Genomic DNA, 13,179 nt, shown 5'->3' with positions numbered 1-13,179 from the left:
ATAGACTCTACAGGTATGAAATTGGCAGTCAGGTTTTTATTTTAATGTTGCAAACCAATTTTATACAGAACTTAGAATACTTTCTTTTCAATTAACATTTACATCATCCTGCAATCTTAGATGTGAAAGGGACCCAGAAAAGTCATTTCTTTCATTCTATTTCTCTGGGTAGACCACACCTAAAATATTCCATTTAGATGAGAATCTGTTTTGTTGGTGAATAAGCACAGAGCAAGTACTTCTGCCACCTCCTTTGGTAACCCAGACTGGTTTCTGACATTTTATGATAGGTGACTGAATGCATTTCCAGAAAATGAATTGTTTCAGTGGTTTTGAACCTCTTTTATTTAGATCCCAAGTACAAATACTAAACCAATCATTTGTGTTCCCCAAATAACTGGTTGGCTTCTTTATTTTCATTTATTTTTTACCACCTTTCCAGGTTTACTTATGAAATTGCTCCAGTGTTTGTCCTTATGGAGCAAATAACGCTTAAGAAGATGAGAGAGATAGTTGGATGGTCAAATAAAGATGGTGATGGGATATTTTCTCCTGGTAAGTTTTTTATTTCTTTCCTTGACTCTCCTCCAGGTTTGTAGTATGAATCCTTAGGACCCTTTTGATAATATTAAATGCAAAGTGAGTCTGTGGAAGAATAATGACCTTTAAACAAATATATATTTTTTTATACTCTGCCTTCCTTTGTTAGGGTAAAGGCTAGCAAGAATGCTCTATTTTATGTGTATGAATAACAAAGGCTGTGCTTAAACCTGTCCAAACTCACAAAAGCTGTGTCTAAATTATACTAAACAACTCCAGTTTGTCCACAGCAGTTTGATTAAGCTGAGGATCAATAAATCAAGATTATCTATTGACTAATCGATTTTTGCCAAACTAGTATATCTACTCTATATCTCCAGTTTGATGTAGATGTAATAAGAATCCTTAAAACAAAGACAGATGGCCCTGGCTGGGTAGCTCTGTTGGTTGGAGAATCGTTGTGATACACCAGGATTGCAGGTTCAATCCTTAGTCGGGGCATATGCTGGAATCAACCGTGAATGCGTGAATGTGTGCAGCAACAAACTGATCTCTCTCTCCCCCTCTCCCCTTCCCCTTCTCCCCCTTTCCCTTTCTCCTCCTCTTCCTTTCTTCCCTTTTCCCCCTCTCCCTTTCTCCCCTTCTCCCCTCCCTCCCACTTCTTCCCTTTCTCTTTCTAAAATCAATTAAAATGATAATAATAAACAAGAACAGATACTCTTAGAGGTAGGAAGGAGTTTGGGATGGTGTCAGTGACAGTATCATTGTGCACAAGGGGAAAAGAAGAAATAAGAATTGGAATTGTGTAGGCAATTCAAGTCAACCACCAATTTGCCTGTTTAATTGTCAGATAATTGATGCAAAGTGATTAGTTTATGTTGGCTAGATATAGCTAGTTACTTCAGTTCTCCTTGCATCTTTATTTAAGTAAACACATGTTTGGTTTTATTTTAATCAACTTAGAGCTCTCCTAAACGACTCGATTGGACAAATTGAGGAGAGTATCCAAGCCATATCACTGTTTCCTTCAGTAGCCTCCATTATTCTTGCTTTATCTGTCTTTCTGAATCAGGGAACAAATTCATCTTTATTCAGTAAATAGATTGAACAGAAAGTGGAACCGGGGAAGTTGTAACTCACCTATCTCTTTACAGCCACTGCCATGTCTTATGTTTCTGTCTAGGCTTCAGGTAAGGTGGGCACTGGCACCTCCAGCCAAGTTGCCTAGATGGCTTTGATCATGAGTGTGACTGTGGTATTCCCAGGACAAAGGGTCCAAGGGAAGCCCTGGCAATAAGGAAGCCGTCCAAAGCTGTCAGGATATTTGTCCTTCCCTTTCCCGGCCTCCCTTGTCTCTTGAGACACCAGCTTAGCCTTTGCTGTTAGAAACAATGATGAAGGAGCTCCAACACCTCCCAATGTGTCTGCTTGCTGATAGGGGGAGCCATATCCAACATGTACGGCATCATGGCTGCTCGCTACAAGTACTTCCCGGAAGTGAAGACAAAGGGCATGGCGGCCGTGCCCAAACTGGTCCTCTTCACCTCAGAACATGTGAGTGCTCTTGCTTATAGACTGCGGTGTTTGTGCCAAGGGGACTATCTAACGTCTAACCACAAGCCTCTGTTTGTTGCAGAGTCACTATTCCATAAAAAAGGCTGGGGCTGCACTTGGCTTTGGAACCGACAATGTGATCTTGATAAAGTGCAATGAAAGGTAGGCAGGGGAGAAGTGAATATTATTAGGTTCTTGATGTATTCAATGTGTTCATCTGTAAAATTTGTTTTATTGTGCTTAAGGACTGACTCAGTACAGTGTGCCAAGCTGCTAATGGTCTGTTGAAAATATGCGATTAAATTACTTTTTGCTGCAGCTGAACTTTTTTTCATGTGCTCTCTCATTGATTCTTTATTTTTGTTTTTCTCCTTTTATAATAATTACAGGGGGAAGATAATTCCTGCTGATTTAGAGGCAAAAATTCTTGAAGCCAAGCAAAAGGTATATACTCTATATGGTACATCTAAACTCTGGTGAATATAAATTTTTGAAAATAACTTCTTTCTACTGTAGACAGTAAAAGTCTTTGATAATATAAAAACTTATTTTATTGTGTTTCTAAAATTTTATTCTCAGGTGTTTATTTCCAACTTGTGAGATGATTTGGCTTTAAAGTTGTGTCTATGCTATATCAATTTTTTAAAATAATGAGAAATTCAGTCATTAAACCACTTGTCCTATATTAATTGTGCCAAATGATAAATAAATCTACTATCCAAGCACCATGAAGATACAGCCTAATGAGGTTGTTGTTTTTTTGTTTTGCTTTTTTTTTTTTGTATTTTTCTGAAGCTGGAAATGGGGAGACACAGTCAGACAGACTCCCGCATGCGCCCGACCAGGATCCACCCAGCACACCCACCAGGGGTGATGCTCTGCCCACCAGGGAGCGATGCTCTGCCCCTCCGGGGCATCGCTCTGTTGCGACCAGAGCCACTCTAGCGCCTGGGGCAGAGGCCAAGGAGCCATCCCCAGCGCCTGGGCCATCTTTGCTCCAATGGAGCCTTGGCTGCGGGAGGGGAAGAGAGAGAGAGAGGAAGGAGAGGGGGAGGGGTGGAGAAGCAGATGGGCGCCTCTCCTGTGTGCCCTGGCTGGGAATCGAACCCGGGACTTCTGCACACCAGGCCGACGCTCTACCACTGAGCCAACCAGCCAGGGCCCCTAATGAGGTTTTTACTTCATACTTGTTAGGTATAATCTCATTTTAATAAATATTATTTTAGCTAAGGATTCTGTTTTAACAAAGTTCTCCCATGCCCTAGCAGATGGACCATGATACTTGGTGAATCGGCCTCAGGAAAGTCTGTTAAATAAATAATAAATCTTGTAGAACAGATATATCCACAAGGCGCTGCCAGGTGGCTGTCAGGCCATTTACAACTCATGGTGTTGGTTACATTCTTGTAACTCCTTCTCTACTGTGGTTGTTTGCTGTGGTCTCAATGAGGGAGACTGATGGAAATGTCATTAGCACTGAGCAAGAAGCAGAGGTGGAGCTGAGCTTAAATAAGACCTAGGACTCACAGATTTCCCCCAGTCTGTCTGACTCCACCCTCTCATTTATTTCTTGTTTTCACGTTAAAATTTTACCACGTCAGATAGTTCAGTTGGCTAGAGTTTCTTTCTGAAGTGCAGAGGCTCCTGGTTTGATCCCCAGTCAGGACACATACAGGAACAGATCGATGTTCCTGTCTCTCGCTCTCCCTTCCTCTCTTGCTAAAATCAATAAGTAAAAATTTTAAACTAAATAAATAAAGTTTTGCCATGTCCAGTGTTAGTGAAACACTGTGTAGAGTGGTTTTAGATAACCAAACGATGCTTCAGTATTATCAGCACACTTAGAATACCACAGCTTCTAAAATATACTATGTCCAGGAAATATTCAGAGCTACCTGCCTGGCACTTCAAACGTATCATTACTTTTTTCTCGTTTATTGTTCACTATAGAACTTGTCCGTATCAAACACTGTATATTTTGCTTATTTAATTTTGTTTGTTGTCTGTCACTGCCCACTAGAATATAAGCTCCAGGAAGACAGAAATCTTCATCTGTTTTGCTCACTGCTGTATTCCCTGCATCTACAACAGGGCTTGGCACGTAAACATCACTCAAAAATTATTTATTGAATAAATGAATGAGTGAGTGAATGTACCAACAAAGAATGTGCCCAGAGATAGCATCTGATATCACATCAGTTCAGCTGATCTCTGAATAAATGCTACTGCAATTCATTTACTTCCTGTAGAAAAGACAGATTTAAAAGACTAATCAGCCTGTCTCTCTTACTTTATAGGGATATATTCCTCTTTATGTCAATGCAACTGCTGGCACGACTGTTTATGGAGCCTTTGATCCGATACAGGAGATTGCAGATATATGTGAGAAATATAACCTTTGGCTGCATGTTGATGTAAGTGCTATGACTCAGGGTGGCCCAGCCCATTCGGTGCGGAAGCAGCGATGCTTTGTGGTTTGCCTCTCCCGCTGCCCCAGCTGGCTCTCTCCCCACACCACATGAGTTCCACTCTTCTCCAGGTCCCAGTGGCCCTTCACAGCTGGACATACTACAAGCTGTACATCCCCTGGGACTCCTCCAGTCCCCTGTGGCCAGTTACTGTCTTCTGTGATGCATTTTAGAATATGGTCTCCATCACCTTCCTAGGTAGCTTTTGTCTGGACAAATAGCTACAAAGAGAAATATAACTGATTTCAGAGGGGAAAATATAAGATACAGTGTATAGAAAGTGGCCATGAATCTGGGCGCTCGGCTAGCTGCCTTCAGTCAGCAATCTATGATACTTTTCTAAAAAAAAATCTTTTAATGTGTATCTGGTACCTTTGGAAAAGAATAAGACAGTATGTGGAAGGTGTTGTCAACTAAGAGATTTAGTCCCAAATTTTGCCAGGAATGCAAAAGATACATTTTCACATGAGTGACAGAGTGTATTTTTTCCTTTTTCTTGCTTCATTCTTAGGGGTATAACTTCTCACAACTGGACAATTGGGTAATCTGCTGTAACTATTAAACAAATGACTAACAAAAGCTGTTCTTGTGTTATGCAGTGCCCTAAGCTATTCAATAAACTTATGCATCAGGGTACCCACAAAAATGTCTTGATGTTGCAGGAGCTGTGGTGGGACGTCCCAGCATGGCAGGGCTGCTGCTTTCTTTTTTTTTTTTTTTTCTTTTTTTTTTTGTATTTTTCTGAAGTTGGAAACTGGGGAGAGACAGTCAGACAGACTCCCGCATGTGCCCGACCGGGATCCACCCGGCTCGCCCACCAGGGGCGACGCTCTGCCCACCAGGGGGCGATGCTCTGCCCCTCTGGGGCATCGCTCTGCCGCGACCAGAGCCACTCCAGCACCTGGGGCAGAGGCCAAGGCGCCATCCCCTGCCCGGGCCATTCCCGCTCCAATGGAGCCTCGGCTGCGGGAGGGGAAGAGAGAGACAGAGAGGAAGGAGGGGATGGGGGGTGGAGAAGCAAATGGGCGCTTCTCCCATGTGCCCTGGCCAGGAATCGAACCCGGGTCCCCTGCATGCCAGGCCGACACTCTACCGCTGAGCCAACTGGCCAGGGCCAGGGCTGCTGCTTTCTGAGTTTGCAGAGGCCCTTAGAATTCTGCCCTCCGGAGATCAGATGGCAGGCTCTAGTCCTTTGTGTCACGTCCGTAGCCACCCTGGGGTTCATTGAGTGTCTCTGCCTTTCCACTTTCTTCCCTTGGGTCTTGGCAACACAGGCTCAGGCCACATTTACCTGTATCAGTTGTAACTATTCTAACTTTAACCTGGAGAAACTTTTGAAGAAGTGTTAAATGATGGATTATAATTGCCACTGGTTGAACAATCAGTGTGGGTTCCTTTTGTCAGAGAAGCTTATGTTTTATGACCATCTACTTTCTCATGTTTTAGCAGAGGTGTTGAGTGACTGGTTTGGATTCTTCCATGTTGCTGCTCTTCCTCCCTCTCCTTTCTCTGTCCTCACAGGCTGCCTGGGGTGGTGGGCTGCTCATGTCCAGGAAGCACCGCCATAAGCTCAGTGGTATAGAAAGGTAAGGGCCAGAGTTCGGGCCTCCTCCATTCGGGCCATCAAACGTGCTGTGCCGCTGAGTCTGCTTATGTCCCCAACATCTTGTTTCAATAGGACTAAGCTCACTTTTGCTCAGTAGGCATTTATTGAGCACGTTTGGTATGCCAGGCACTGGGCAATCAAAAATGATTGATTTCTCAGTCAAATGAGTCCTCCCTTCAATGAATTCATAATTTAGAGAGAGAGGCAAGTAAACAAATAGCTACAACCCAATGTGATAAGGGCAACAATGGATATGATTGCTAGGTGCCCAGGTAGGGGAAAAGAGAAACCAAACAGTAGGGAGAGTTGGAAGCTAATGAGAGTTTGTCAAGGATACAGGAAGGGGCACTGATTCATTTCACTCCCTTTCTCGTTAAGCTTACCACTGGGAAAAGGGTAGGATACTCAGCTCATCCAACCTATTTTCTTTTTCTTTTTTTTTTTTTTCTTCCCTGAAGCTGGAAACGGGGATAGACCTAGTCAGACAGATTCCCGCAGGCGCCTGACCGGGATCCACCTGGCACGCCCACCAGGGGGCGACGTTCTGCCCCTCCGGGGTGTCGCTCTGTTGCCACCAGAGCCACTCTAGCACCTGGGGCAGAGGCCAAGGAGCCATCCCCAGCGCCCGGGCCATCTTTGCTCCAATGGAGCCTCGCTGTGGGAGGGGAAGAGAGAGACAGAGAGGAAGGAGAGGGGGAGGGGTGGAGAAACAGATGGGCGCTTCTCCTGTGTGCCCTGGCCGGGAATCGAACCCCGGATTCCTGCATGCCAGACCGACGCTCTACCACTGAGCCAACCGGCCAGGGCCCCAACCTATTTTCTTATTCACCATTCAAGTTCAGTGTGTATGCTGAGCCAAATATGATTTTGATGACTTCAATGTATTGATCTCAATTGATCCCATTGATTCGGCAAATATTTACTGAGTACCTATCATGAGCCAGGCAGACATGGGTGTGAATATTTGGTTACCTGCCTTCAGTCCAGCAATCCAGGGCACTTTCCTAAAAACTGTGCCTGGCACGTGGAGGAAACACAGGCAGTGTATGGAAGGGTTATGAACTAAGGGATTTAACCTCCCGGAGCTTACCTTCCAGTGGGCTGGATGGTCATAAACAAAGAGATACTTGATCTACCTCATAGTACAGAAAAATAAAACAGGATTAAATAACAGTGAGTGACAACACATGCTGTTTGAAACGGTAGTCAGAGGCCTTTTCTGAGAAGGTGACATTTCGGCAGATAGCGGGATAAGGGGAGACAGGAAGCAAGGATACAAGGAAGAGTGTTCTAGGTGGTGGAAAAGGCAAATGCGAAGGCAAGACTGTTGGCAAGTTGGAGGACCATCCAAGAGGCCAGTGCGGTGGAGCAGAGCCACAGGAGTGGGGCAGACGAGGTTGAGGGTGGGCTGGGAGCAGGCAGCAGAGAAAGCGCACCCCGGCTTCTCTTGCAGAAGGGGCTCTGGCTCGAGTTTTTGTTACCACTGCTGCGCCTCTTCCTCTGGTTCAGTGTTGAAAGGCCAGGGTCAAGGTGAGGGGGACTGCCTGCAGCGTAGCTGTGTGACTCTATGACTTGGAGGATAAGATGCTATATAGATGAGCCAGTCCTGCTGCACTTTAGACTCCTCGGGCAGTTTTCACTTTCCATCTTTGAGTGTAGGAAAACTTGAAACATTCTGTACCAGCCTTTTTCTTACCTAATATTTTAAAGCACATATGTCTTCTGAAGGAAACTGAATCTATATCATGTCTTACTACTTTCTATTTGTAGCAGCAAAGAATCATTCACACCAGACCTTTAGGACATCCAAAAAACCACTTAATTTAAGGCATTTTATGAGATCTAAGTATAATTTTTAAAGGCCCGTTGGTGATAGCTATGAGAAAATTGGTGAAATCTACTACCTTTTAAATATGGCTCGACCCACATGCACTTTAATGAGATAAGCATGTAGTCAACTTTTCAAAGAATTTTTCATAGGTCTCTTTCACAAAGGTTTTCTTAGGAGGACAGGACTTCAGGCCTTTCTCTCTTATCTTTGAAACACAGTGCATACCCTGCCATCACATGTGCACTAAATTATTTTCCCTCTAAAAGACCTAAAAAAGATGAAGAGGTTAAAAATTATTTTCCCTCTAAAAGACCTAAAAAAGATGAAGAGCAAGGATTTAGCCCTAGGGAGAGCAGAGTCAGGATAATTCGGAACCGATTGCTCTGTCTGGGGAAACCATCCTTCACAGGTGTTGAAGTTCAGAGCCCATCGATGGGCCAGGCTTTTGGGAAGGAGTCTGGAAACCACTGAAGCAAGTTACCCAAGTCTTAATCAGTACACATTCTCCTTAGTAGCTTCCGTAATGTCCCAGCTAGTGTGCTGGTTAACCATTTAATTGTGGCTGACAGAGTGATGTGCTTGCTAGGAGACCAGGCTTCTGAAGCTATCATTACAGCCTAAACTGGCAATGTTGTGTGCATTTTTAGTATTTAAACAAAGCTGCTAAGTAGTCAAAGTCTAGAATTGTCTAATTGATCCTTGCTTTTAAGTATCACTCTTTTTTCTTTTTTTTTTTTTTTCATTTTTCTGAAGCTGGAAACAGGGAGAGACAGTCAGACAGACTCCCGCATGCGCCCGACCGGGTCGTCGCCCACCATGGGGCGACGCTCTGCCCACCAGGGGGGATGCTCTGCCCATCCTGGGCGTCACCATGTTGCAACCAGAGCCACTCTAGCGCCTGGGGCAGAGGCCACAGAGCCATCCCCAGCGCCCGGGCCATCTTTGCTCCAATGGAGCCTTGGCTGCGGGAGGGGAAGAGAGAGACAGAGAGGAAAGCGCGGCGGAGGGGTGGAGAAGCAAATGGGCGCTTCTCCTGTGTGCCCTGGCCGGGAATCGAACCCGGGTCCTCCGCCCGCTAGGCCGACGCTCTACCGCTGAGCCAACCGGCCAGGGCAAGTATCACTCTTTATACTACCTTATGAGAAAGGGAGTGAGCATCACCAGCCCCTCTTATAAGTAAGAACTGGAAGGCAGAACAGGCCTGAGTCTGCTGCCTAGAGGGAGGCAGGCTCGTGAAGGGTCAGCAGCGCTGGCTGTGCAATCCCACTCCCTGGACTTGACTCCTGGCTAAAACACTTCCTGCCTGTGTGACTTTGGGTGATGTATTTAACCCCTTTGTGCCTTAGTTTTTATATCAAAGATAGATAATAGTTTCTACATCATAAGGTTGTAATGCTAATTAAGTATACCAGACACAATTATTAGTATGTATTTATTAGCTCATTTTCTTTTTTACTCAATTCTGTGAAAAATACTCGAAGCACAGAGGAGTTATGTAACTTGCCCAAACTAGCAAACATCAGAGCCGAGATTCAGATCCGGACAGTTTGGCTCCAAATTCCTGAAATGTTAACCATGACACCATACTGGCATACTGCCTGTAAAGCTTGCAGAATATTAGAACACGTGAGGAGTTCTCACAGACATGAACTATTATCAATAGCAGCTGTTTAGAAGGGACAGTCTGCAACTTAGCACCCTGAGACTGCCTGCAAAGCAACTGTTCACCACACGGTTAGTCAGTTTAGGGGACTGGGCATCGAAAACCTGCCTGGCTCGGGTTGCAATGGCTGGTGTTTTCCTTAAGAGGACAGTCACCTCTTGCTGGTTCCTTGATCTTCTTCTCAGAGTGTCATGTTTCTCTCAGGGCCAACTCGGTGACCTGGAACCCCCACAAGATGATGGGTGTGCTGTTGCAGTGCTCTGCCATTCTCGTTAAAGAAAAGGTCTGTATGCCTGCCAGAGATGAGCTGGTGGCCTGCACCTTCTTTAGAAGGCACAAGAAGAGAAAAGCACGGGGCCTTTAACAGTGCTTGGTGACAAACTCACAAGATGGGCTGCCTGTTAGGACCACAGTCGCTGTTCTTTCCTGCCCTTAGCTGGTCGTCATCGGCCGACCTCGTTCCCCCTCCAGGCGCTTGCTTTCTGCTCCCCTTCTTCCTTGTTTGGTGCGTAGGGCCCTGGCAGTGACGTAACTACACGGGCATTACTTCATTTCCCGTCCTTCATGCTTTCACCAACAAATGTGAGAGCACTCGGAGTGCCAACTCTCACCTCAGTGAGGACAGAAAAATGGTCACTGAACATCTATTCCATTCTGAGCATGAATTTGTGGTCCCAAGAGCTGAAATAAAGTTGACCTTTACATAATACAAATGTCTTCTCAGAGTAACAAGGACTACTGACTGAAAGGCTTCCGTATATGAGTTAGTAGTGTATTCCCTCCTATAAGCATCCCCTGCCCTCGAAGGCATTGTTGCTCCAAGAAAACTTTTGCACACTGAGGCATTCCTGAAGCTCTGTCGGCACCCTGTAGCAGCCAGACCCTGCACGTGCTCTCCCCTGCACTTCCACTGAGAGTGCCTGTGAACCCTATCGGAGCTCCTGGAAAAGACTGAAAGACATTTTAGGGAGGAAAATTCTTCACAACATGAGATAGTCCCATACACTGCAGGAAGATGAATGCCATAGCACTTCCCAGACTTTGAAACAACCTCGAACACCCACACATGTTTCCAAATGCCCTTTCAAGGGACAGTGGGGCCCTTATTGGCATCTAAGGCAAAAGATAATTTTCTAATCAGTAACAAAGAGAAAGAGATAAAGTTTTTTCTAAGAGTGTTTAGAAAAGAACATCAGAACAAGACCTCCTAAGACACTGGAAGGGAGGTTGCATGCGCACCTGAGTCTAGCCAGCCCTGTTTCAAAGCTAGCCACATCTCTGACCTGGGAATGCAGATGCACACCTGTCTTGATTTCCATGATAGGGAATTCTTCAAGGATGCAACCAGATGTGTGCGGGGTACCTCTTCCAGCCAGACAAGCAATATGACGTCTCCTATGACACTGGGGACAAGGCAATTCAGTGTGGCCGCCACGTGGACATTTTCAAGTTCTGGCTGATGTGGAAAGCAAAGGTACGAGAAAGGGAATCCAGGAAATGGAACCGAAATGTAATTTTCACAGGCTGGCTGGCTAAAGAGAGGGAAAGATATATCACAGATAACTCACTATGTCCAATCAATATCTAGATAATTGAGTTAACTGTATTTTCTTTGGTTTGCGAATGAAATCATTTTATTTCTTATGTCATACTCTCCCTTCCTCCATTCAATCTCCTCAGTTTGAATTAGCATGAAGTCTTCTTATAAATTTCTCTCATGTCAAGATAGGGACTCCCACAGCAGTCCTTAGGGATGCTGAAATTATTTAGTGCAGATGTAGGAAAAGAGATAAAAATAAAATTACTGTATTATTGTGTTCGTAACCCTTAATTCCTTTATGAGGTCTCAAATCATAAGATATATAGGACAGTTTTCCATTCTATTAAAATAATGGCTTTCCTATTATTTGTACTTTACACACTAATCTGGAAAATACATACTTTATTCTGAGAAGTTTTACTGCTGGTCTGGATGCTGGTTCTATATTCATCAACCTCTCAGATTACAGTTCTGTGTTTAGAAAAAAAGCAAACTATTGAAATTTTCCCCAAAATATGGGTGAGGGAGAGTATTACCATTCAACTCTTTGTTTCAAAAGTACTTTTTATACCATCAAGTAAAGGAAATTTTTACTTCACAGCTGTATACTGCGTCCATTATTTTTATTTACCTACTGTAACTTAATTTTAATGATTTCCATGATTAAGACCAGCTTTACCTAATATAATACCAAGACAGAAAGGCTTTCCAATGAAATATCTAGTCAAATATTTCTTCTACAGGAAGAATTTTTCAGATTATTAGTTTTTCTCCTCGTTTAGCCATTTTTTTAAAAAAAAAATTTCCATTTTGTCTTAATATAGAAATAGTCTGAGTTTGATGTCTACAACAAAGTAAGGTTAGGTATTTTAAGCATAAAAAACATTGTCATAAGCCACAAAAGAAAGATCCTTATCATTTAAAAAAGTGATAACCTCCCTGTCTCAGTAATTTGTATGTTTAGCTTGCCTAAAAATAACCCCTTGAACCATATGCCCGAAGTTTGTCTCCTAGCAAACCGGTTGCTGAGTTGGGACCCTGGCAAAGGCTTGCTTCCCAAGTGGAACGTGACCTGGCTGGGTGTACACCTAGCAGTGATTGCTGCTTTGCTGGTGTTGGACCTCACTCAGGCCCATTAGCAATCCACAAGCCAGCCTAGTGCATCTGCTCTTGTTAACACTGACCCACTCAGCAATCTCCCCGCTGCTGTTGTTAATCAGCCCTGCTGGCTTTTGAAACTCATGTTCGACCAGTTTGTCAATAGTGGGAGCTACTGAAATTCTCAGAGCATGTACTGAGACAAATGGCTTTCCCATCTGTCTTCCTGTCACATGAAGGGATAATACTGTGCTGTGTAGAAGGTAGCCTGCCGGGGACTGTGGGGCATGGCTTTGAGCAGGACTCATTGCTGGGGAAGGTGGGTTTTAAAGTATTGTTTTTCAAATTCTCTGTGGTGCAGAACCAATTGGAGTTTTTTAACCTATCATAGATCAATACAAAAGAGATGAATTGCTAGAAAAATGAAATATAAAACCATACGAGGTACAAATCTAATTTTTAAAATTAGATTCAGTAGACATTAAGATCATTCTGTTCAATTGCTATAAAAGTTTCTTATTGCTTAATCTCAATTTCTGATCTCATCTTATCATGGACCAGTTACAGTTTGTGAACTGAGTAACATTACATAAAGTAAACCAGAGGGTAGGCTTCAGGTCCAGGCTGCAGATAACTAGGAGGGAACTAAAGCCCTGTTGAGAATAACTGCCCAGAGACTAGAGTGCCTTTGAGAGACAGCAGGCACCCTCCATTTCTGGCATGCAGAGCTGCGAAGAAGTGTATACACTTAGTTAGGTGCTTCTTCCTAACCACCTCCAAGAATATGCTGACGTCCATTTCCAGTAGATAAGGACAACATAGCCTTCTCAAATGCCCATCACAGGGAAATACAACCTCTCACTGACAAACTTGACTTTT

At 44.0% G+C, this 13,179-nt stretch overlaps 1 protein-coding gene across 1 annotated transcript in view; it reads left to right on the top strand.

Moving 5' to 3' along the window:
- The window catches only part of GAD1 (glutamate decarboxylase 1), a 42,956-nt gene that overhangs the window by 26,463 nt on the left and 3,314 nt on the right, over positions 1–13,179 (top strand). Inside the window, exons 7-14 of the mRNA XM_066280912.1 lie at positions 443–555; positions 1,979–2,094; positions 2,177–2,256; positions 2,484–2,538; positions 4,392–4,508; positions 6,084–6,148; positions 9,867–9,945; positions 10,987–11,136. Coding sequence (XP_066137009.1) covers positions 443–555; positions 1,979–2,094; positions 2,177–2,256; positions 2,484–2,538; positions 4,392–4,508; positions 6,084–6,148; positions 9,867–9,945; positions 10,987–11,136 — 775 coding nt within the window. The remainder of the gene's footprint in view (positions 1–442; positions 556–1,978; positions 2,095–2,176; positions 2,257–2,483; positions 2,539–4,391; positions 4,509–6,083; positions 6,149–9,866; positions 9,946–10,986; positions 11,137–13,179) is intronic.

Source organism: Saccopteryx bilineata, chromosome 5, assembly GCF_036850765.1.
Source record: "Saccopteryx bilineata isolate mSacBil1 chromosome 5, mSacBil1_pri_phased_curated, whole genome shotgun sequence".
Lineage (NCBI taxonomy): Eukaryota > Metazoa > Chordata > Mammalia > Chiroptera > Emballonuridae > Saccopteryx > Saccopteryx bilineata.
The sequence above is the reverse complement of the archived record's forward strand: the minus strand, read 5'-3'. Positions and strand labels throughout refer to the sequence as shown.